Source organism: Cervus canadensis, chromosome X (genome assembly GCF_019320065.1).
Source record: "Cervus canadensis isolate Bull #8, Minnesota chromosome X, ASM1932006v1, whole genome shotgun sequence".
In the NCBI taxonomy this organism is placed as follows: Eukaryota; Metazoa; Chordata; class Mammalia; order Artiodactyla; family Cervidae; genus Cervus; species Cervus canadensis.
In genome coordinates, this window is record NC_057419.1 from 128,703,762 (window position 1) to 128,726,049 (window position 22,288).

Consider the following 22,288-nt stretch of genomic DNA (forward strand, 5'->3'; position numbering starts at 1 on the left):
GTGGAAAGAGTGAACGGAACAACCGTTGGAGGGTGAGCTAATGAGAAACTTCCCAGTCTCCGAGTCCCCCTTACTGAACGGACGGAACAAGGTCTGCTGGGGGAAGTTGCTCTCTGATTCCAACACCTCAGAACTCTCCTCCTCCGTCTTTAATGACTGCCAGTCCTCCCTTGAGATTTACCTGCTCCTGATACCCTTGCCCTGGGGTCACCTCTGGGCCCACTGTGGAGCAGGAATGTTGGATATTTGAACCAGTTACCTAATGGCCCAGTGGCCCCTTTGTCCATTGAAACGAAAAGCTTTATATTTAACCTAGTTTGAGCTGCTCAAGTAGCTGGGTGTTATGGAGTCAGTTCACCGCTCGCTTGCTCTCTCCCTCCACCCCCTCCCTCCTCCTTGTTCCCCCTTTGCTCTCATTTGATAGCCACACAAGAGCACAATACAAGGATGTAACTGGTGGGAAAAGATAGCTATTTCCAGACAAGCCAAACATTTTATCCAGGCTGACATCTAACTGAAAGCATTTATTATTACTATTGTTTACTCCATCACCCTGACAATGTAAAATGCTTTCTTGTGAGAAAATCTGGCCCTACACTGATTTATAAATGCCTCCCTGAAGTGTTTTCTGAAATCATTCCTAAAGTGATAAATAAAAGGGAGAGGAATTTGAGTATATATCTATTTCTAACTCTATCTCTCTATATATGGAGTTTCTCTCTCGCTCTTTCTGGTGGTGGGGAAGGGAAGGGAGAGAGACAGAGAGAGAGGGAGAAAAGGGTGTGTTTGTGTGTGAGTGTGTGTATCTACATGTACACGGATGGTGTTTGTTCCAAGATCTAGATTCACACACAGTCATCTCTGTGTCATCTAGTGGAGAAGGAAGATGGGCTTGAGAATCACGTGTGACTTCACATCCCAAGTGCTGCTATTTACTAGCTAGCTGTGTGGCCTTGGGCAAGTTATTTAACTTGCCTGAGCCAATTTCCTCCACAGTAAAATAGAGCTAATCCAATTAATTACTGCCTATGACTATATAAAGCTAATTTATATGAAAAACAGCAATGCACACATTCCTGATAGCAAGAGAAATGCATTCCATCTGTTCCCAGTCTCTTTACTCAGTCAGCCTGAATAGAAGTGGGTTGAGTATTGAAAGATGATATATTCTAAGCATCTGAACCTTGAATTATTTCAGAGCAATAATTATGCAGCATCTGTGGCAGCATTCTTGTTTGTGACCACTCGGATCAGGGGCATTTTAATCATAGCTCTTGCTAAGAGTTGCTGTATCCTTTTGTGTCTGCTACATTCATCTGCTCATTAAATGTCAGTATTTATTGCAATTAATTGGCCAACTATATCATTATTATTTGTATGTGAATTACATTCTTCAGTGAACAAAAGGCCCAATTTTGAAATGCTCAGGAAAAATAGTTTTACAGATACAGGTTCATCAATCAGTCTTCATCATTAGTGTCATCGAATAATGCATAAAAGGCATTCAGATTCACAGGTCTCAAATTACTGAGGAAATGAGATCGTCTGTCTTGGCTGCTTCTAGTGGTTAGATCACAGCAGTGGTTCACAAAGTCAGCCTGCAAGTCACAATCTTGAGAAATACTTTAAATTGTGAAATAGACACAGTGGGAAAGTACATAAAAATAGGAATGGATTCTCATAAAATACTGTAAAGAGGCTACTCATGCAATCCCTTTCAGCCCAAGAAAGAAAACGTTAGTTACCAGGACTCGGAAGCTGCCCATATGTCACTTCTAAATCACCACCCCCGCCAACTGCCCCTAAAATCACTATCTTGACTTTTATCTCTTCTTTTTTTCTTCAAAAAAAGTCTTATCACTCTTGTATGTATCTCTAAACAGTGCAATTTCATTTTTTCCTGTTTAAAAATACTTAATGTAAGTTGAATTATCCAGAATGGATTCTTTTGTTGTAACTTCTTTTCCTTGGGATGAAGATTTATCCATGTTATTGCATGTTGGTGAAATTTGTTCATTTTCACTAGTGTATAGTGTCCCATTGTATGAATCCTACAAAATCAGTTATATTCTAGATGGCTATTTGGATTGTTTCTAGTTTAGGGCTATTACAGACAATGTTACTATGAACAGTTTTTATGTTTACTAGTGTATATATGTGTGTGTTAGTTGCTCAGTCATGTCTGACTCTTTGTAAACCCATGGACTGCAGCCTGCCAGGCTCCTCTGTCCGTGGAATTCTCCAGGCAAGAATACTGGAGTCCATTCCCTTCTCCAGGGAATCTTCCCAACCAGGGATCGAACCTGGGTCTCCCGCATTGCAGCCAGATTCTTTACTGTCTGAGCCACCAAGGAAGTATATATATAACTCTCCCCATTTTCAATTGGGTTATCTCTCTTTTTCTTACTGACTTGTAGGAGCTCTATGTATGTTCTAAATGCAAATCCTTCGTTAGTCACCTGTGTTGCAAATATCTTGTCCCACTCCGTGGCTTGCCTTTTGCTCTCTTAATGGCACCTTTCTCTTTTTTTCCCCTGTTAATGGCCTTTAATTTTTAATTTGGTTTTTAAATTTTATCAAAGTTGTACATGCACATAGTTTAAGGAAGAAAGTCATTCTGTGAGGCTTATTAAATAAAGACATTTTTCAACATGAAAGGTCTCTTAATGGCATCTTTCAATACACTAACAAGTTCTTAAATTTAATATGGCAACAATGATCAATCTTTTCATTTACAGTTAGTGTTTTGTGTGTGTGTGTATGTGTTGTTTAGGAAATCTTTTCTCCCCCTTGAGGTCATACAGATATTCTATCTTGTCTTCTAAGAGCTTTACTCTTTGTCTTTCACATTCATTTTTACAGTCCACATGGTGTTGCTTTTTGTGTATGGTGTGAGAATCAGTCCAACTTCTTTGCCCCCTATGGATAACCAACTATCCCAAATAGCATTTATTGAGGATTCTATTTATGTATGGAAAATCTTCTCTCTGTGTTGAAGTGCCACATTTTAAAAAATCAAGAATCTGGGTCTGAATCTATTTCTGGGTTTTGTATTCTATTCTATGGATCTGTTTGTTCCTGTGCTAGTCTTACTGCTTTTCAATCAGTACTGTTTTATAATAAATTCTCATGTCTGGTAGAGCAAGTTCTCCCACGTTGCTGCTCTTCAAAAGTGTCTTGGCTCTTCTTGGCACTTTGCCTTGCCTTATGAAGTTTAGAAATCAACTTGCCAAGTTCCACAAAAACAAACAAACAAGTGAAATAACCCATTGGGGTCTTTCATTGGGACTTAGTTAGGTCTTCTTTTACTTTCAATGAAATGTTTGCAGTTTCTTACAATAGAGGTCTCATAAACTTTTGTTAGATTTATTCCTGGGCACTTGATTTTCTTTTTCATTTTTTTGTTGTCTTTTTAAAAAGATTTTTATTGGAGCATAGTTGATTTACAATGTTATGTTAACTTCAGCAGCAAAGTGGATCAGTTATACGTATACATATATCCATTTTTTAAAATTCTTTTCCCATATAGGCCATTCTAGAGTATTAAGTAGAGTTCCCTCTGCTATACAGTAGGTCCTTGTATGCTGTGTGCTAAGTCACTTCAGTCATGTCCAACTCTTTGTGACCCTGTGAACTGTAGCCCGCCAGGCTCCTCTGTCCATGGGATTCTCCAGGCAAGAATACTGGAGTGGTTTGCCACTCCTCCAGGGAATCTTCCTGACCCAGGGATAGAACTCGTGTCTCCTCCATCTTCTGCATTGGCAAGTGGGTTCTTTACCACTAGTGCCACCAGGGAAGCCCCCAGTAGGTCCTTATTAGTTATCAATTTTGTATATAGTAGTATGTATATGTCAATCTGAATCTCCCTCCCCACCTTACCCCCAGTAACCATAATTTTGTTTTCTATGTCTGTGACTCTATTTCTATTTTTAAAATAAGTTCATTTCTACTTTTTTTTTTTTAGATTCCACATTTAAGCGATTCCATATTATATTTGTCTTTGTCTGACTTCACTCATGGGCACTTGATTTTCAAAAGCAATTGTTAATGTCATCTTTAAAAAAATGTATTCTCTCACGCTTCTTGTTGGTATGTAGAACTACAGTTGTGTGTGTGTGTGTTTGTCTAGCATTCTTGCTAATTATCTCAATTCCTATTAATTCTAATAATCATTCTAAGATTCTTTTGGATTTTCTAAGTTCATCATCATACCATTTATGAATAACAACAGCTTTGTTTTTTTTCCTTTTCAGTCTTCAGACTTTTTTATCCCTTGCCTTAGTACACTGGTTAGGACCTCCATTAAAGACTTTTTTTGAAAACTAGTTATACTTTTTGGTCAATTTAGTAACTAAAATTTATTAACTCAGTTAGACACATTAACTACTTTTTAAATACCTTGATAACATTGAAATAGAAAACAGTAAATATATGAAAAACTTCTTCCCAGGTCCAGACCTTCATTGGCTTGTTAAAAATAACAAATCTCCTGAATTGCAACTTTATCAAGTGAGACTTTGCCATGTCTGTGTTTTTAAAGTTCCACTGGGGACTCTGATAATTAGGTTTAGATACCAATGGAGATTTGTCCATGCAGAGGTTAGTAGGATTGTGAAATTCAGTGACTCCCAACTCTGGCTGCACATTAAAACCACCCAGGGAGCTTTAAAAATCCTGATGCCTGGCTCTTACCCTGGACCAACTGATCTGAATCTCTGTAGGTGAGGTCCAGCCTCTTTAGTTTTTAAAAGTTCCCCAGGTGATGGGGGAGGGTGGTCTAGGGAGGAGCAAGAGGGAGGGTTTGCCCAGGGACACAAGGAGACATTTGGGGGTGACAAGTATTTTGATTATCTTGATCTTGGAGATGGTTTCATAGGTGTGTGCATGTGTCAACACTTATCAAATTTTACACTTTATGTATGTGCAATTTATTGCATGTCAATAATATATCTAAAAAACTACTTAAAGAAAAAACAATCCACATGATTCTCGAACACAGCAACAGTTGAGAATCATTGTTCTAATAGAACGGGCACACGGCTGGAAGGGGAAGTTGGAAAGCCTTTCATTTGCCAACAGTTGGCTGTGTACTCTTAGATCAGCGACTTCATTCACTCTGGATCTGTTTCATTCTGGCTGGTGGGCTCGATGTTTTCTTAAGTACTTTTCAGCTCTGATGTTTTGATTCTTTTGCTCGCCTGGCTGTGTGGCCCAGGCTGCTGGTGCACCTCCTGGCCACACGAGGGGGCTGTGCAGCTCGCAGCCTCTTCCTCTCAACTGAACACTCTAGTGAGGTCAAAATAGGCTGTTCTGGCGTCTTTCCCTTCTTTCTGTCCTCTTGGAGAGTGCGAGCTCCACTTCTGAAGCATCATCTTCAGCTGCCTCCATCCAGTGGTCCTGCTGCAGGTGAGACTTTCATTAAGCAAAATAAATCCGTGAATCTCTGAATGTACAGAACAGCTTTTTAAAAGAGGCTCAGATTGCTTTGAAAAAAATAGCCAGTTCCTGCAAAGCAATTAAAACAGGATCTAATTAGAGAATGTGTATGTATACACATGTATCTATGTATGTGTCTGTCTGTCTATTAATAAGCACAGTAACAATATTACTCTACTGCCCCTGGGCAAAAGATCCATCCATGTAAAAGGCAGTATGTTTGTTACAGGTGCAATTTAGAGATCCTTCAGACTGTGTACATTGTTTAGATGAAAAATGGAGTCAAGGTTAGCAAATAAACCTAGTCTTTTTCCATTTAATATTATATAAAGTGCTTAAATATGGGAGTGTGTGTATTTATCTCTGTGTCTGTTTATCTATGTGTTTACGTATATTCAGGTGAACAGGTTGGCTAAGTATTTTAGAATGGAATCTAATCAGACACTCTGGGCATTCATCTTCATTTTTCTGGGACCTGACAGGGAAAAAATCTGGATGCTCTGGAAGAGACTGACTAGAACTAATGTTATAAAATGATCTAGCTATGCCCTAAATTTTAATAAGTGCATTATTTGATGCATTTAAATCCAGCTCAGAAATAAAAAGCAAATGGTTTTGTAAAGTGTAAGGGATTGTTTTTTAAAAAGGAAAAAGAACCCCCCTCTTACTCCCACGCATAGACTTTCTCAAATAATACTCAAATAATACAAAAAAACCTTAACATTCAATAGCTCTGTCTTTTATGTTTGTTCTGATTGCAATTTTCTTCCATTTTGATTCCTAAATTTCAGATTATTCTACGAACCAGTCACAACACCCTGTGGGCATACCTTTTGCTTAAAATGCCTTGAAAGATGTCTAGATCACAATGCGAAGTGTCCACTGTGCAAAGACGGTCTTTCCCAGGTAAAACGTTGTTTCTTTCTTGATCAGTTTAGCTTATTTGGAATTGGGTACGAAGACAGTATCCTATTGGATCCCAAGCCACTGCACTGTGCTAGAGCAAAACACCCCCTCAGACCATCAATTTCTCCTGTCTAGAGGCACCCCTCCTCTCTCCACAAAGTCCTCCAGGGAAATGAGGCAACAGCTAGCTTTTTATGAACTGCTAGCAGTGAGATCAATCTGTGTTGGAAACAAAAGTATCAAAATGATAGTAAACATGAACCAAAATGGTGATAAACATGGATTAAATTGATGATAAACATGGATCTTGGCTCTAATCCCATCATGGCCCCTGATTCACTGGCCTTGGCTCATTCATCTATGAGCTCCAGTGTTCCTTTATCATCCATGTTTATTCCATATTTTGAAGCGGTCACCCCCAGGTCCCCAGGAAAACCTCACAGCCCTTCATTGTGGTCCTTGTCCCTCTCCTCAACTGCCTCTGTTATTGTTAGCAGGTATTTGTCTGCTTGAAAATCTCTGGGGCTTCCAGGTCCTCTAAAATGAATCACACAAACAGCCTCCTGTGCTTTTCAAGTGGCTTTGCTGTAATTTTCTATAGCACAAGAAGATCCAGGAATCCATCTTGTCACCCCCCCCTCTCCCTGCTAGGGGCTTGTTTGCCACATTTTACAATTAGTATTCATGTTCCTTGACCCCTGTCATCCCTGAGGAGAGGCTGGAGATGATGCAAGACTCTCTCTTGATGAATGTAGATCCAGAGAAGTCACATGTTGAGCTTTCCCAGCACCCCACCATTTAAACTAAGGGAAGGAAGTGAGATAATCACCCAGGATAGCCCTGAAGGTGTGTGTTGGGCTGGGGGAAGGGTCAGTGTCATGTCTGGCCTGGGTAAAGAGGTGGGATTGCTGTCCTGATTTTAGGTGAGAAGCCCATGGCCATTACACTTAAATAATGCATTCGTGTTGTGGGAACATTACAACATTCAGAACAGCAGAAAGAAGGAAAATCTACTGTTGACATTTTAATATGTGCCTTTCCTGGGTTTTTGTTTTAGCATCAGCAGAGGTTCACCTCCTTCTTGGATAGGCTACCTTCTGAGCCATTGCTTTCTCCCAAAGACTGGCAAGCCTCTGATTTTCTTGCAGCCAGGCAATGGCAGTGGCTAGGAAGGCATCCTGGAAGCAGAGGCTGTGGGGTCCTGGCCTTAGGGGCTAGAAGTTATTTCCACCTGTCTCTGGGTATTCACCTGGGGTCACACTTGCACCATTTTCCAGAGAGAGAAATATCTTATTCCGATCATGTTCACTGCGGAATAGATAGACGTTGGCAAAGGAAAAAATGTCTGAAGCCTGCAGTTTTTTATACTCAGGAGCTCCCCCTGCTGGGTCTGTGTAGGTAGTTTCCATAACCAGCAATTCTCTGCAGATGTTGTCATCCCCATTGTCTGGTTCATGCCGTTAAACACCCACTCCTTACAGCTCCTTGGATATGCATAAACTAGGGGTGTTTGGGATGAGAGTAATAGTGACAGTTGAGCCTGAGTTAGATTCTGAAATCAGGGTTTATAATGTAAATTCAGTGATATCTAGATGTTATAATAAAGAAAATAAATAGGTAAATGAAATCACCAGTATTTAGTTTATTTTAAAAATACTTAAGTTAGAGGAGAAAAATAGTTATATAGACTCAAAATATCCAGAAGCAAAGCACTGAGAGTGTGGCAGGGCAGAAAAGGGTGAATGATTTTAAAATTGCTTTTTAGTTCCCTGAAACGTTTGTCCACAGACTTGCAGCGTATCCCAGGTGGAGAACATTCTGGGAGCTTATAAACACAATAATCAGAAAAAGGAAAGGAAAGGATTGTCTCCCTTAATTGACAGTAAACATGATCATAATCAATTTCAGTGTTTTAGGAAGGCTATGGCATTTTTAAAACTTCAATGCAGGTGTTTTTCCTTGTTAAAATATTTTTTTCTAATTATAGAAGTAATTCATTGCATGTGTTTTTTTTTTAAGGTAAACTCTAACCTCCAGAGATTATATACATTATGATCATATGAGCTGCCAATGTGTCGGTCCACATTACTCCAGTATGTTGGTCATTGAACTGTTCTACTGATTACATCAGAAGTGCTTCGTATTTCTCTGATGACTGTATAATATCTAACTGCCTTGTTCCCCATGTAGTGCTTAGCATCAAGAAAGTACAGCAAAAACGTCATAATGGAAGAGCTAATAGCTAAATTCCTTCCAGAAGAACTCAAGGAACGAAGGAGGCTTTATGAAGAGGAAATGGAAGAACTTTCTAAGTATGCACACTGCTGTTTTCAGTTTCATTCACGCCAGCTCATAGAACTGAAAGTGCACATATCTTCCCCATTTAATGATACCATGCTGATAGCTTGAAATTTGCCGCAGTGAGAGTGTTGACACCGTGAAAATTGGCAAATGCAATAACAAGGACTTCCCCTCCCCACCCCTAGAAAGCCGATTGTTCATTTACCAGCTCACCACTGAAAAAACTTAAGTCAAACCACTGACCAGGTTATTGGCACTAGTAGCTGGGTGTCATGGGCAGGATTAGATTGGAATAAGTTATCAGGGGAACTGAATGAAGTATAGTTGACCCTTAAACAACATGGATTTGAATCGTGCAGTTCCACTTATATGTGGATTTTTTTCAGTAGTAAATACTGTAGTACTACATGATGCAATGTGTGGTTGGTCAGATCCACAGATGCTGAACCATGGATAAAGATCAGTGAAAGTGAAAGCCACTCAGTTGTGTCCAACTCTTTCCGACCCCATGGACTATACAGTCCATGGCATTCTCCAGGCCAGAATACTGGAGTGGGTAGCCGTTCCCTTCTCCAGGGGATCTTCCCAACCCAGGGCTTGAACCCAGGTCTCCTGCATTGTGGGCAGATTCTTTACCAGCTGAACCACCAGGGAAGCATGGATAAAGAGGACTGGCTCTAAGTTACATGCTGATTTTCAGCTGTGCAGAGGGTCAGTCCCTGTAAGCCCTGAGTTGTTCAAGGGTCAGCTGTATTCTGAAGACAGTCTTCAGATACATAAGGAGGTTCTATGAGGTTAAGAACTTTGATATCAGTCAGACCTGGGCTTGTGACACAGTTTTGCCATAAAGTGAGTAGACTTCATGACCTTAGGCAAGTCACTTAATGTCTCTGGGCCTCAGTTTCCTCATCTGTAACTTGGGGATAATAGTAGTTTCTACCTCAAGGACTCATTATGAAGCTCAAATGAGCTGGTGCAGAGTAAGCACTTAATAAAAGTAATGGTAAGAATGCTTCTGGTTATTATGATTCCTCTTCCATCACAGGTGTTGTGAGAGGTGGCGAGTAGGGGTGAGATGGAAGTAGGGCTCCAAACTCTCTGCCTCAGGTAGCAGAAAAAGCAGGGGAAGTCACTAATTTCTGCCTCTCATACTGCTGCCCTCTCATCTCCCATTCCCAGCAGAATTCTTACAGCATTCTGAGGGTAAAGCTCCCGAGGGGGCTGTTCTGGTTTTATGCCCACCCCATAGAAAACAGTGTTAAACTGAAACCAGCTTGTTTGCACCTCTCCCTTTGACTAACATGTTTTCCTGGGAAGCCAGAAGTGCAGTCCTTCTTTTCTCATTGACATATTAGATCTACTGCAGGAGTCTTTATCTTTCTTTCTGATATTAAGTTCACCTTGAATCTTTCTGAACCCTCTTCTCATGTATCATTTAATGTCTTATTAATAAACACTGGAATTTACTGGGGATATTCCTTTAGGGGAATCACATTTAATCCTTTTGAGATTTGGGCAAACAGTCTTATATTTGTTGGCAGGTTTGAGTTTAGATGTCCCTGTGTTGGATTTACTAGACAAACAAGAGAACTGTGATCAGGAGGAGCTGGCCTGGTTGGTGGTTCCCCATCAGGCTGTGTGTCTGAATCTTCATGGCCACACATTGCGAGGCAGACTTGTAGGTCTTGATTTCAGAGCCACCGCACCAGTGTCTCTGGGAGGGTGAGGTGCAGTGGCCAGGTTGTCTGTGTTTAAGGGCCTCCAGTGACTCCAATGCATAGGAGTATTTGAGCATCACTGGGCTATATTACTCTTGCCTCTCTACTGCTCCCTCCTCCCAGCTGGGCCTGCCATGCACATCCTCTGGGAGCTTTGCAAATGGAAGCTGCTCACAGGGATCTTGCAGAGATTTTCCCCACCATCCCTCTGGAGAGCTGGGTCCACTTTTACCACCAGTGCCCTTCCCCATACTGCCAGCAAGACACCTGAAGAGATTGTTTGGAGTGGAGAGTATGAAAGAAAGAAAAATATGAGGTATAACTATCATCGACAATGTTAAGGTACTAGAGAACTTCATTACCCAAATTAGAATGTATAGAATGTCCATTTTAATCATAGCCCTTAGGCTAACCTATGCATCAGGTAATGGGACTCAGCCCACAGCATCAGATGCATTTTACTATTTTTTTATGAGCTGTCCACACTTTATGCCTCCTTGTCTTCCTGTGGGGGATCCACATGGTGAAATTCGACCAGCCTTTCTCTGTTCTGCTCCCATGCTGTGAGATCCATGTCATTTGCTCTTCCTGACAGCTTAAATAAGAACGTGCCTATTTTCGTGTGCACCATGGCCTACCCCACGGTTCCTTGTCCCCTGCACATCTTTGAGCCTTGCTACCGTCTGATGATCCGTAGATGCATTGAGACAGGCACACGACAGTTTGGCATGTGCCTTGGAGATCCTGTCAAAGGGTAAGCGAGGAGTTAGGAGCGTCAAGGGAGGTTGGGTGGAAAGGATTTGTGGTTTTACTTCGGGGCTCTTCAAGGTGTGTTTGTAAGGTTCAGGGTCCCTCTGGCCCCTAGGTTTAGTGTGTGAGAGGCTGCCTATTTAAAGGCACCCCAGGATCAACCTTTTGTTAAATGGTTGATACATATTCTAAAACTTGTTTTATAAGAGTGTGGGCCCTGGAATCAAACTGCCTGGGTTCATATTCTGGCTCCAGCCTTGGAGGAAGTTTGACTTCGGGCAGATAACTCAACCTTTCTGTGACTCAGTTTCCTTATCTGTAGGATGGGTACAATAATAGTGCCTACTTCTCTGGTTTGTTGGAAGGATTGGGGAGTTAATAATGCACATAAAGTACTGAGTACAGTACAATAAATGGTAACAGTGACACATTAAGATGAGTTTTCACACAAGCATTGCCTGTGGTGTCATTGCAGCCATAGACCCTGGGACAGACAAAAAAGCAGAAGTCCCTCAAGGCACAACATGGGGGTATAGCGATGGAGCAGGGATAGCGGGTCAGGGAAACAGCTTATCAAGAATTTACTTTCTTAACTCCATTCCCTCTAAACAGGTTTGCGGAATATGGCTGCATCCTAGAGATCAGAAATGTTCAGTTCTTTGCTGATGGCCGCTCAGTGGTCGACAGCATAGGCAAGAGGCGCTTCAGGGTCCTCCATCAGGGCCAGCGGGATGGTTACAACACAGCTGACATCGAGTACATTGAAGACCAAAAGGTGAGGGTGGCCAGTGCCAAGAATTCTGAGGCCAGGCTCACCATGTAGCTTGGCAGATCAGGATGATTGCAGGAGGATTTCTCGGCACTGATGGGAGCCTGGGGATTTCTTCCCCATCTGCTGCAGCCACATTGAATGCCGCCGGGTTGCAGTTCAGTTGTGGGACAGCAGTGCACAGCCCAGAGTCCAGCCTTCCCCTGCTTAGTTGCTGAGTTGTATCTGTGCATGAGAGGTGCCAAGCCAGATCAACCCTGCGGCCCATTCAGCACTGGAATTGGGTCTCTGCCAGGGATACCAAGATCTGGAGCTGGATCTACATATATATATTTGATTTTTTGATTTACTTATCTGTTACAACTTTTGCTTTTGAGATAATTGTGGATTCACATGCACATTTCTATTTTTAAACATGCAACCTGGCCGAGAGCCCTTCCCGATAATCCATCATCCCATAAGGGAGAAAGAGGACATGTCCAGTTAATCCTGGGTTTTCTGGATTAATGGGTAGAAGAAGAGGTAAATTATCCCATAATCATTGATATTTACATTCACTACATAGTACAAGAGTAATAAACATTTGCTCAGTGAATAAATGTATTTGCCTTGGAAGATAGAGTTACACACTGAGACACAGACACATTCATGTCCTCTTCCCAGGGAGCAATGGGAAAGCAGATGTCAAAAATGAAAAGGAGAGAGGTGTGAACCAGCACAACCTAGTTGAACAGCACACATCCACTCAGGCCAGTTTGCGTCACTAGTTTTCTATATGTCTGGCTCATTTACCCAGCTGAACCTTTCTCCAGTCCACCACCCTCAGCAGTATTTCCACACAGTCCATCATGCAGCTGAAGAGCCTTTCACACATCACACAGCAGACAGCCAGAAGGGTGAGCCTTCCCAGAGGGTGGCAGGATGGATGCTCAAAGAGCCACGTGTCAAAAAGGGTTCTAGGTGTGATGGAGAAGGTACAGAATGCTTCATTCCACTTTGGTACTTTCAGGTTCAAGGAGAGGATTGTGCTGAGCTCATGGGATTACATAACTGTGTCTATCAGCAAGCGTCATCATGGTTCCATTCCCTCAAAACATCTCTGCAGAACCGGATACTCAATCATTTTGGTCCAATGCCAGAGAAAGATGCTGATCCCCAGGTATATGAAAATGTCTTTTTGTAATCAATCATTCCCACCAGATAAGAGAGCCTGGGTTTTGTGATTAGATGGGTGTGTGGTTTCCATCCAGCAAATTTAGTGTAGAGGGGAAGATGGATCCAAATTGGTCTCATTTGGCTAGGCAATGGGCATCATGGTAAAGAACAAAAGGACCCCAAGTCAGACTTGGGGTAACTAAAGCAGTAGGAATTTGAATCCAAGACAGGTTTTGAGAGATTAGTTAGGTGAGAGGATGGGAACACAGGCACCATCAACAGAAGAGTCTTTCATGGGAGTCCAGATGCCCACCGTGGTGATGTGTTAGGGTGACAGGATTCACAAAAGGCCAGGCTTAAAAGAAGGGGATTTAGGGGAGCTGAGACCAAAGGTTGCCATGTCTCAGGGGCTTCAGAACTCTCTTCCCCATTGCTCTCTTCCCCATTGCTCAGGGCCAGCCACCTTGCAGGGCTTCAGCTGCAGGACCACAGAAACTTTTCATACCCAGCTCCCTCGAAGCTTAGCCCTGGAGGTTTAGATCCTTGTCATTGTCCTCATTATGGATGAGCAAGTTTCCTGAGAAAACTGACGCAATCCTTAAATCTACCCTTTTCTCTACTAGATAAGAGTTCACTAGATTCTACCAGATCAGTCTATTTCCTGGAGGGATAGGTCCATGTGAGAGATCCAGCTGGAGATCAGAAAAAAGCTCCCCAGGAAAGTGGTGGTAGCTGTTTCATGAAGCTTTCCATGCCTAGTGTAAATCAGGGAATACTTTCTCTCTAGGACAAGATTGGAGATGTTGTAGTCAAATATTAATATTTTCACACCATCACCTTCCCACATTCTGAGCTAGCTTCTATAATATCATCCCCATAACTTCCTTGATTCTTGACTTACACTCATTCTTGACTCTGTCACAATAGTAAAGTAGACTATATAGGTTCTGACATCCATGCTAAAAGATTGGTCCTCCTTACCTCTAGCTATGTGACCTTGGGCAAGTCCTTTCCCCTTTGTCAACTTTCCCCTCATCTCTGAAATGAGGGAGGTAGATGAGGAGGTCTCTAAAGTCCCTTCTTCCTCTTGCCTTCTGAGGCTGTAAAACACCAGTCTCTTCCCTAATGGGCTGAAGTGTCTTGTTTTCTCCAGACCACAAATGTGACTCCTTCCCCCCATTCAAAGGCATCATGAATGCTGGAGGGAGAAGGGCAGTTAATGCTTCCCAGTGATCAGGCTCCTGGCTCTGGGCCAGTGTGACTCATGACTACGACAGAGCTCAGAGAAAGCTCACGATCAAGTTGAATATTCCCCTTCATCTTCTGGAAAGCATTCTCCCCCAGTCAGGCAGAAGATAGAGATCAGTAATGGTGACAGCATCTTCCATAAGAGAAAACACAGATGCCACAGAGTGATTCATAAGGGCTCAGTGACACAGAAAGCTGAAATCTTGGGTTCTGTTTCATTTCTTATGAGGACTGTTATCATGTTGCTTTGGCAGCAGCAGCAGCGAAAAAAAAAAAAAAATCTCATCTTGTTTGAGCCATTCAATGCTATAACCCCAGCGGTCCCATTAATAAGAATGTTCTAAGGCTCCAGAGGGGGTTTCTTAGAAACTGCTACATGTATTAACATCAGCTTAAATATCTTTCTTAATGATCTTGGAAAATACAGTTCAGGATATGTCTATCTAACATTCAGAACTTATCAGAGGAGGGAGGAGATATTACAGACTGCAGCAAGGGACAAAAAGAATCCAAATGAATCTAGAGGCATAGAGAAGCAAAGAGGCAGCAAGGGTTGGGGGAAAATCAGGTGACCAATTTGGAGGCAAATAATCCCATGTGTAGATGGTTTGACCAGAATGTGGTTCTCTGCAGTTCTAAAGCCAACCTTCCGAAGGATGTAGGCAGAAAGCTCATTTGGGGCTTAGTAGGAAATAAGTTGGGCTTCCCTGGTGGCTAAGTGGTAAGGAATCTGCCTGCAGTGCAGGAGACGTGAGTTTGATCCCTGTGTGGGGAAAAATCACTGGTGAAGGAAATGGCAACCCACTCCAGTATTCTTGCCTGGAAAATTCCATGGACAGAGGAGCCTGGAGGGTTCAGTCCATGGGGTTGCAAAAGAGTCGGACAGGACTGAGCAACTAAACAACAACCAACAAGAAAATAAGTCAGCAATGTCTACAGTGTGTGCCTGGGACACTGCTGACAAACAGAATTTTGGTGCAGGATTTCTGTGGGGTGGGAAAGCTCTTTATTCAAGGAAACCTGGGGTGGAATATATTTCCATGTGACTGTGTTTTGCAATTGGAATTTTTGCAAAGTTGTCCTTTGGGACTGTGAACCATTGGCTCTGGTTTTGGGGGAGAAGCTAACTGTGGCCCATATAGTAACCTGGCATATGTAGACTCTTGCCTTCAGCCAAAAACAGGGAAAAGAAGGGAGGTAAGAGACACACGAAGCCTAAGAGGTCATAAGAACTGAAGGCTCACATGCTTTGCACACCAGGCCAAATGGCCTAAACAGAATCTAAGAGGTGGAAGAGGCTGAGTAGTCATCTCTCGATCTCCACGGGGGACTGGTTCCAGGAGGCCCCTTCTATAAAGTGACGCAGTGCAATGAGTACAACCAGCCCTCTGCATCTACAGGTTTCACCTCTGCAGATTCAGTCAACCAATTTCAATCCATAATTGGTTGAGTCTGTGGATATGGAGGGCTGACTGTAGTAGCTGGTTCAGCTCATGAAATCACACTGGCTAGAAGGTATGGTGTATTTGTTAAGATATCAATGTGTCTGCTTTAACCACTACCAAAAATAACTGTAGCTTAAACTAGATAGAGAGCAGAAGTCATAGAGATGGGGAGCTAGGGCAGCCCTATTCCATCAGATCATTCAGACACCCAGGCTCATTCCTGGCAAAGCTCCACCCTCCTGTAACTGCTGCCCTCATCCTCCTGAGTGAAGAAGGTGATCATCACTATGTCCACGTTCTAGCCAGGGGAAAGGGAGAGAAAGATGAAGGCAAGGGCACATGCCCCTTTCCCAGAGAATGACCCAGAAGTTATACGCATCAATGCCTCTTACATCTCATTAGCCAGAACTTTGTCTTATGGCTGCAAGGGAAACTGAGCAATGTAGCTTCCCCGCCTCGGCCCCAGTGGCTGTATGCCTAGCTAAGATAAAGGGAACTAGATATTGAGGAGGGGGTGTAATTAGCAGTCTCTGCCACAAACAGAAGCAGTTCCACCTGGATTGTTTCCTGGCGGCTTTGAAAGCCTGCAAGCTGGGATCGCTTCTGTGGGAATAGGATGAACCCATACCATTTCTCTGTTGCAGATCAACCCAAATGGCCCGGCCTGGTGCTGGTGGACGTTAGCGGTTCTTCCATTGGAAAGCCGTGCTCAGCTCCCGTTCCTAGCAATGAGGTCCCTGAAGGATCGGCTGAACGGTCTTCGGCGAATCCTGGCCTTTATATCCCGAAACCAGAACTAGTGAGTGGATTGCTGAAAAGGAGCCCCCACGCTCCCCAACCACTGCAGGGGAGTCATCTTGTAAATATATCTAATTGCAATAACATCTTAGAAGGAAGTATCAAACAGAATCACTCTCTTGCTATTGATCAGAGAGAAATTAAGTAGAAAGACCAGAAAAATGTGATCTGTTTGCAACTTTCTTTCTGAAGATGCTTCTTGACATGCTGCACAACTACATGCACAGCAGAGGTTGTTTAAGAGCCCAGAAGAAAAAAAAAATTTTTGATTTTGACATAAAATTTTCTCAAAGTTTAAAGTGGTTTTGCTTTAATTTTCTGTCTTTCATAGAGGAATGACTGTGTGGTTGAAATGTGATACCCAGTTCCTAATCATGTTGCTACATTATCGTACTGACTTTTGAGATCTCATTCCAAATGTTTCAGATTTTATATAGCATTGTGTAAAATAATGTTCATAGTTCTTTCTGTTTTAATAATTTATTTTTTGCACTACAATATCTTTTTTTCCCCTACATGTGTGTTTGTAACTATTTAAGTGTGCATCACTGAAAAATACTGCTTTATTTATTGCTGTGGTTTACCATGTACCTAGGGGGAAGTAACAATACTAGAAATGTGTGATTTTTGCTTTAACAATTTGTGCTACATGTGACCCCAGTTCTTGAACCATTTCAGTATCTATCCAATTGATGCTTAAAGGAAGTTCAGCATCATGCTAAGATCATCTATCTTTACAGATTCTATTTTGCTTTCAATTTGAATGCAACAGTAGAAAACACTTACGGAATTCGGCATAGGTTATGGAATAAGCCAGGGTACAATAAAAATAATCCATTTGCTCTGGAGGCAGGATGAAGGAATTATTTTTCTGGACTCAAGAGATGAATTAGAGTATATTTTATTACAATCTCTCATAGGCATTTATTTCAGCAATCTAATTATATCTTAATTTCTCTCCAATTCAGTTAGAATGGGAAGGCAGAAGAATATTTAACTCTTCAGAGGTGATGGTTTTCAGTCTGGCACATCACAGCCATGCCCAGCTAGCCTCCATACCCCACCTCTTGTCAGTCAGGGTTGTGAGGATTGTGGCCTGGCTAGCATGTGTGGAAACACTTGATGAGGATGGTTCATTATTAAAAGTGTAAAGAAACCAGGAAAAAAAGATGTAGAACCCTTTTTAAAAAACCCTCAAACTACCTTTTTGGTTTTTAAGCCTTTTCAAAGGAAGCAGACAGTTAATCCATGATTTTATCTAAACATGATCTTCCCTCCTTGTGGTGGTGGGCTAAAGATTTCAACACAGGGGAAGAACAGTAATAAGAGAGTAAGGGTGAGGTCTTGTTTAGCTTGCTTAGTGCAGTTTGATTTCTTTAGTGCCAGGGCAACCTGAAAACAGGAGTGTTATAACAACCAAGTGAAAAGATTAGGGCAGGGAAGAAATGAATCGTGTTATTCCTACCTTCACGTAAATAATCCCCCCATGTGACTCTGGACAGCTGCGATGTGTGACTCATGTGCAGCCCATCCACTCTGTTCCCATGAGAGGTTATTGCCTCAAGTAATCAGCCTGACTTTTTCCATCACCACCTGTGGCTAGAAACAGAAAAGGGAGAATGAGTTGATCCAGGCAACAGAAAAGAGATTCATGTAAGCAGAAACCAAATAACCTCTTCTGCACTTTCTTAACGAACACCGTGTTGTCAGAACATTGTGGTCCCAGGTTGGATGTTTGGAGCCCAACTGGGCTAGTAAAAAATGGAAGTGTAGGAGTGGTTACTGCCCGAGCAAACTCTCCCAGGCTCAAGGAGGAGGAAATGAAAGGCTCCCACTCCCACCTGGTGCCCAACCAGATGGTCAGAATACAGTCCTAGGGCAATAGTTTCCTATTATCTAGCATAAATGCAGCAAAGAAGAGGGTCATAAGTGTCTCTGATTGCTAGATGTGTTACTTTTGTGATTTCAGTATTTCTGAGAACCAGTTTGTCATCTAGCAAATGGTAATGATAAATACTGCATGTAGGGTTGTTATTAATACAACATTAAGTGAGATAATATACATATATCACTTAGCATAGTGCCTAGCACATAGGAGTCATTCAACAAGTAACTGCTCTGATTAGATTATTCATAGTTACAGAATATCATCAGGAGCTTCATTTCCATAAAACCATGCCTTTACATAAAATACCCATTTCCAAACCCTTTACAATTGGTTGAGGGAGTCCACACCTCTGATTTTCAGACCATAACTTGATGATTTACATGTAATTCCTTTGGGGGTGAAGTCTGTTTGGGAAAGTGAAAAGACTGGAAAACAAATGAGGGTTAGAAATAAGGGAAAAATCCCATGCCAGCAAATTTTCCCTCTTTCAAGAGGACTAAAAAGTAGTGTTGTTTGGAGGTCTAAAATTTCTGATATAATGGAAGCCTTAAATTTGAACTCCATAGAATAATCAACTCATCACTTCTTGCTCTCCAAAATGTATAAAATTCCACATCATAGGATATTTCACATTGATGAGTGAGGACCTAACTGTAGCAATAGATCTTGGCTAGGCAGAAATGGACTTGCCTCCCAGTACCCTTGATACACATTTGGATTGTTTTATAGCAAGCTTTTGTTTCAGTAGTGGTGGGAGGCAAGGTGCAAAGCTAAGCCTTGACTTTCTTTGATATGTACTTGAATGGGGTAATCAATTGGACATGACCATTTCACTGCTTGTGAATTGATTTTGCTGCAAAGCTTAGGAATAAAGAGTATACACAATAAAAACATAAAGTTAAATCTAGGCCAGAAGGACAAGACTTCCCCCTTGGTATTCAGTGCCATTTATTCAGCTAGTTTATTGTGATTGACCTAGCCTTTTCTAGTAGGTTATTTTCCCTGTGTGTGTGTGTGTGTGTGTGTGTGTGTGTGTGTGTGTGTATAAAGATGTATATAGGTGTATATAGATGTGCATATATATGTGTGTGTGTGTACTTGTGTATATATATATATATATTAGGTACCAAGCAGACATTATGCCTTTCTGCTTTGTACTGTACTATTATTGCTGCTAGCTAGTAACCAGCAAAATGTAGAAAATGAAAAATGATAAAAACTAAATTTCTGTAGATAACTTGGAGAAAAGAGTGCTTGCCCCTTATTTAGTGGGGTAGAGAACTGACTATGTTAACAATTTGCCTTTTCTGAAGGCCGACTGCATCTAGTCCACTGCCGCCATAGCACTCTGGGGCTAGCCAAATCACTGCGCATGTGGCGCTTCCAGTTCTGCTTGTGGAGCTGGACTGGGTTCAGATAGTCCCCTGTGACTGGGTGTTGGAGCGGTGGAGCTCTGAGGCTGGTTCACAGCACCCAGAGGTCTCTCACTGCCAATAGATCACATACTGTTGATGGACTGGAACCCGTTGGGGACTGTGTTTCCCCTCACCAACTCCTTTTCCAAGATGGGAGTGTTATTCAGGGACTCGTTCCTTGAGTTCCCAACATGTTGACTTTGCATCCATTTCTGTTTCCCAAGGCAGAATCATAGCAGAGATGTGCAATCGAGATGCAAATAGAAGGCATCCCAAATAAGAGAAAAGGACAGCTTTTCAGCCCATTCTTGGGCATGAGGAATGAGGTTTTGATTTGATCAAAGACAGTTCTGAGAAGCAGCCGGCTGCATGGCCTGCGATTTGTGGCCTTTCCTGAGTGCAAGAAAGAAGGAAAAGGAGCCAAGTCAAATGTATGCATTTGGTTCCTCTTAGAGTGATAGCTCCCACTGTTCAACTATTTAATAATCTGGATTATGCACAACCAGAGGTGAAATGAAGACATTTCCCGTTACAAATGGGTGTTTTCAAATGCGTTAAGTTAACCTTGAGAGAGAAGTGCCTGTAATCCCTGTTCCTGGTGTCATTTTAAAGCTTTTGCTTCCTGACTGTGTAGCCGTTTAAAACCCTGTGCAGCAAATGTGATTAACAAGTTTACAAAGCAACACTGTAGCTTATGCTTCATTTTAAAAGTTGCTTGACATTTATCTATAGTCAAAGCAATGATAATAAACAACAACAAAATCAAAGGAGAGCAAATAGTTCAGTGTGGCATCATGGGCTTTACCTTAGATAAACTAGTTCCATCATTTTATGCAGTTCTCGGTAATGCCAGGATTAATATCAAGCAAGCCATTTAAACAGTGGCAAATGTGTCTTTGTGTTTGTAATTCCCATTGTTTGTTAAGCAGCCATTTTACTCTTGCATTGTAATGACCCAAACGGGGAATAAATATAATGCTTCTTTTTTTTCTTCCGACATTGCTATTCAACTACCTCTATATGCTTGATGTCTCTTTAGGGTCTTCTTTCCTCAAAATATACAAATGAAGTTTCAGCTCATCTATGTTGTAATAACAATGTGATATAGACAGTCTCTGTGAAAGCTTGTTGTTCATTTTAAAATGTTTCCTATTGTCTCACTTTGTATCTAACACAACTCTACCCATACTGTAGGGCAAAGAATTGCCCAAATAACTTCAGTATCTTTTTGTCAGAAGCTGAATTGAAAGCAATCAGAACATCTATTTTGTTCTTGTTTCTATTGGTTGTAATACATTTGACTGGAAGATGTTTCAAGGAAATAGACCTTATGTATGTGACAGCGAGGCAGGTGTGAACTGATTAAACTAATTGTTTAAAAATGCACCAGAAAGCTTGTTGTTACTAATTATGTTGAAACTTTTTGCTAATAACCTGCCACTACTTTGTCAATCCATTCATATATTGGGTTTGTTTAAAGCAGAGCACAATACCTAGTGTATTTTCTTTGGCATGATAAAATGTTCATGAAAGCAAATTACACGTTTTTATTTTGATTCAATGGTGTCTCAACAATAGGCTGAAGCTAAGGCCCACGGCATGAGCCGTTTGACAGGAAAACTGGTAAAATTGGCTAGGACAATGAATGATGCTGAAAGAGCTGACACTGGCATGAGCGCTTCAGTAACATCTCACCTCGTTTAGCATACGGGTGCGAGTCTCGTGCCATTGAGGACTTTACACAGGTTCTATTTTACTGCTGAAGGAAAAAAAAAAGACATAGGAGTAGAACAATTTAAAAAAATGATAGAAAACTCCACTTGGGCCTGACCTTGTTCTTTGTAACAGAATCTTTCCGGTAATTGAGAAAAATCCGAACTCCTGCCAGCCAGGTCCCAGAGGGAATGCTTGGCTCTGTTGGACATGGCCCTTCTATGCCTCATTTGCTGCTGTCTGGTTCTCATGAGATAGAGCACACACAGGCCAAAGGCACAGTCTTCCCTTCAAGGCAGGTCTTCTGCCCAGAATGCCTCCTAATTTTCTCTGGAGAACTGCACTGAATCATCTAAAAAGAAGGTGTTGTTCGATCAAAGCCAACACTTTCTGCTTTCTGTCTTCTGGGATCCACCCTTTGAGTTCTCCACGGCCAAAGATGCCTCCCTAGAAGGAACTCCCAGTCTCAAAACAAGACAGGAGCCAGAGAAGGGATGGACAAATGCCCTCAACCCACAGGCTCCCAGATGTTTAAACTTTCCTGTCCCCTCTTACATTCTATGATTTCTTCACTCCTAGGAGGGACTGGGGTGGGATGGGAAGGAGCTGATGTCAATACTCTTCATATTGCCTTCTTCCAGGCAATGCAGAAACTTCCCAGCAAGACTTGTCCATGGTCAGTCCACTGCAGAGCCATGCCCTGGTCAAGGCAGAGGAGGGGGAGGCCCCAAGGAGCCCTGCTCCAG

At 41.9% G+C, this 22,288-nt stretch overlaps 1 protein-coding gene across 3 annotated transcripts in view; it reads left to right on the forward strand.

Annotated features, from left to right (window-relative positions):
• LONRF3 (LON peptidase N-terminal domain and ring finger 3) overlaps positions 1 to 21,215 on the forward strand; it is a 39,562-nt gene extending 18,347 nt beyond the window's left edge. For all 3 annotated transcript variants that reach the window (XM_043458595.1, XM_043458596.1, XM_043458594.1), the window contains 6 exons: positions 6,228 to 6,342; positions 8,533 to 8,654; positions 10,957 to 11,115; positions 11,724 to 11,886; positions 12,890 to 13,039; positions 16,373 to 21,215. In XM_043458595.1, coding sequence (XP_043314530.1) covers positions 6,228 to 6,342; positions 8,533 to 8,654; positions 10,957 to 11,115; positions 11,724 to 11,886; positions 12,890 to 13,039; positions 16,373 to 16,528 — 865 coding nt within the window. In that variant the 3' untranslated portion in view covers positions 16,529 to 21,215. The remainder of the gene's footprint in view (positions 1 to 6,227; positions 6,343 to 8,532; positions 8,655 to 10,956; positions 11,116 to 11,723; positions 11,887 to 12,889; positions 13,040 to 16,372) is intronic.
• Positions 21,216 to 22,288: the final 1,073 nt, after the last annotated feature.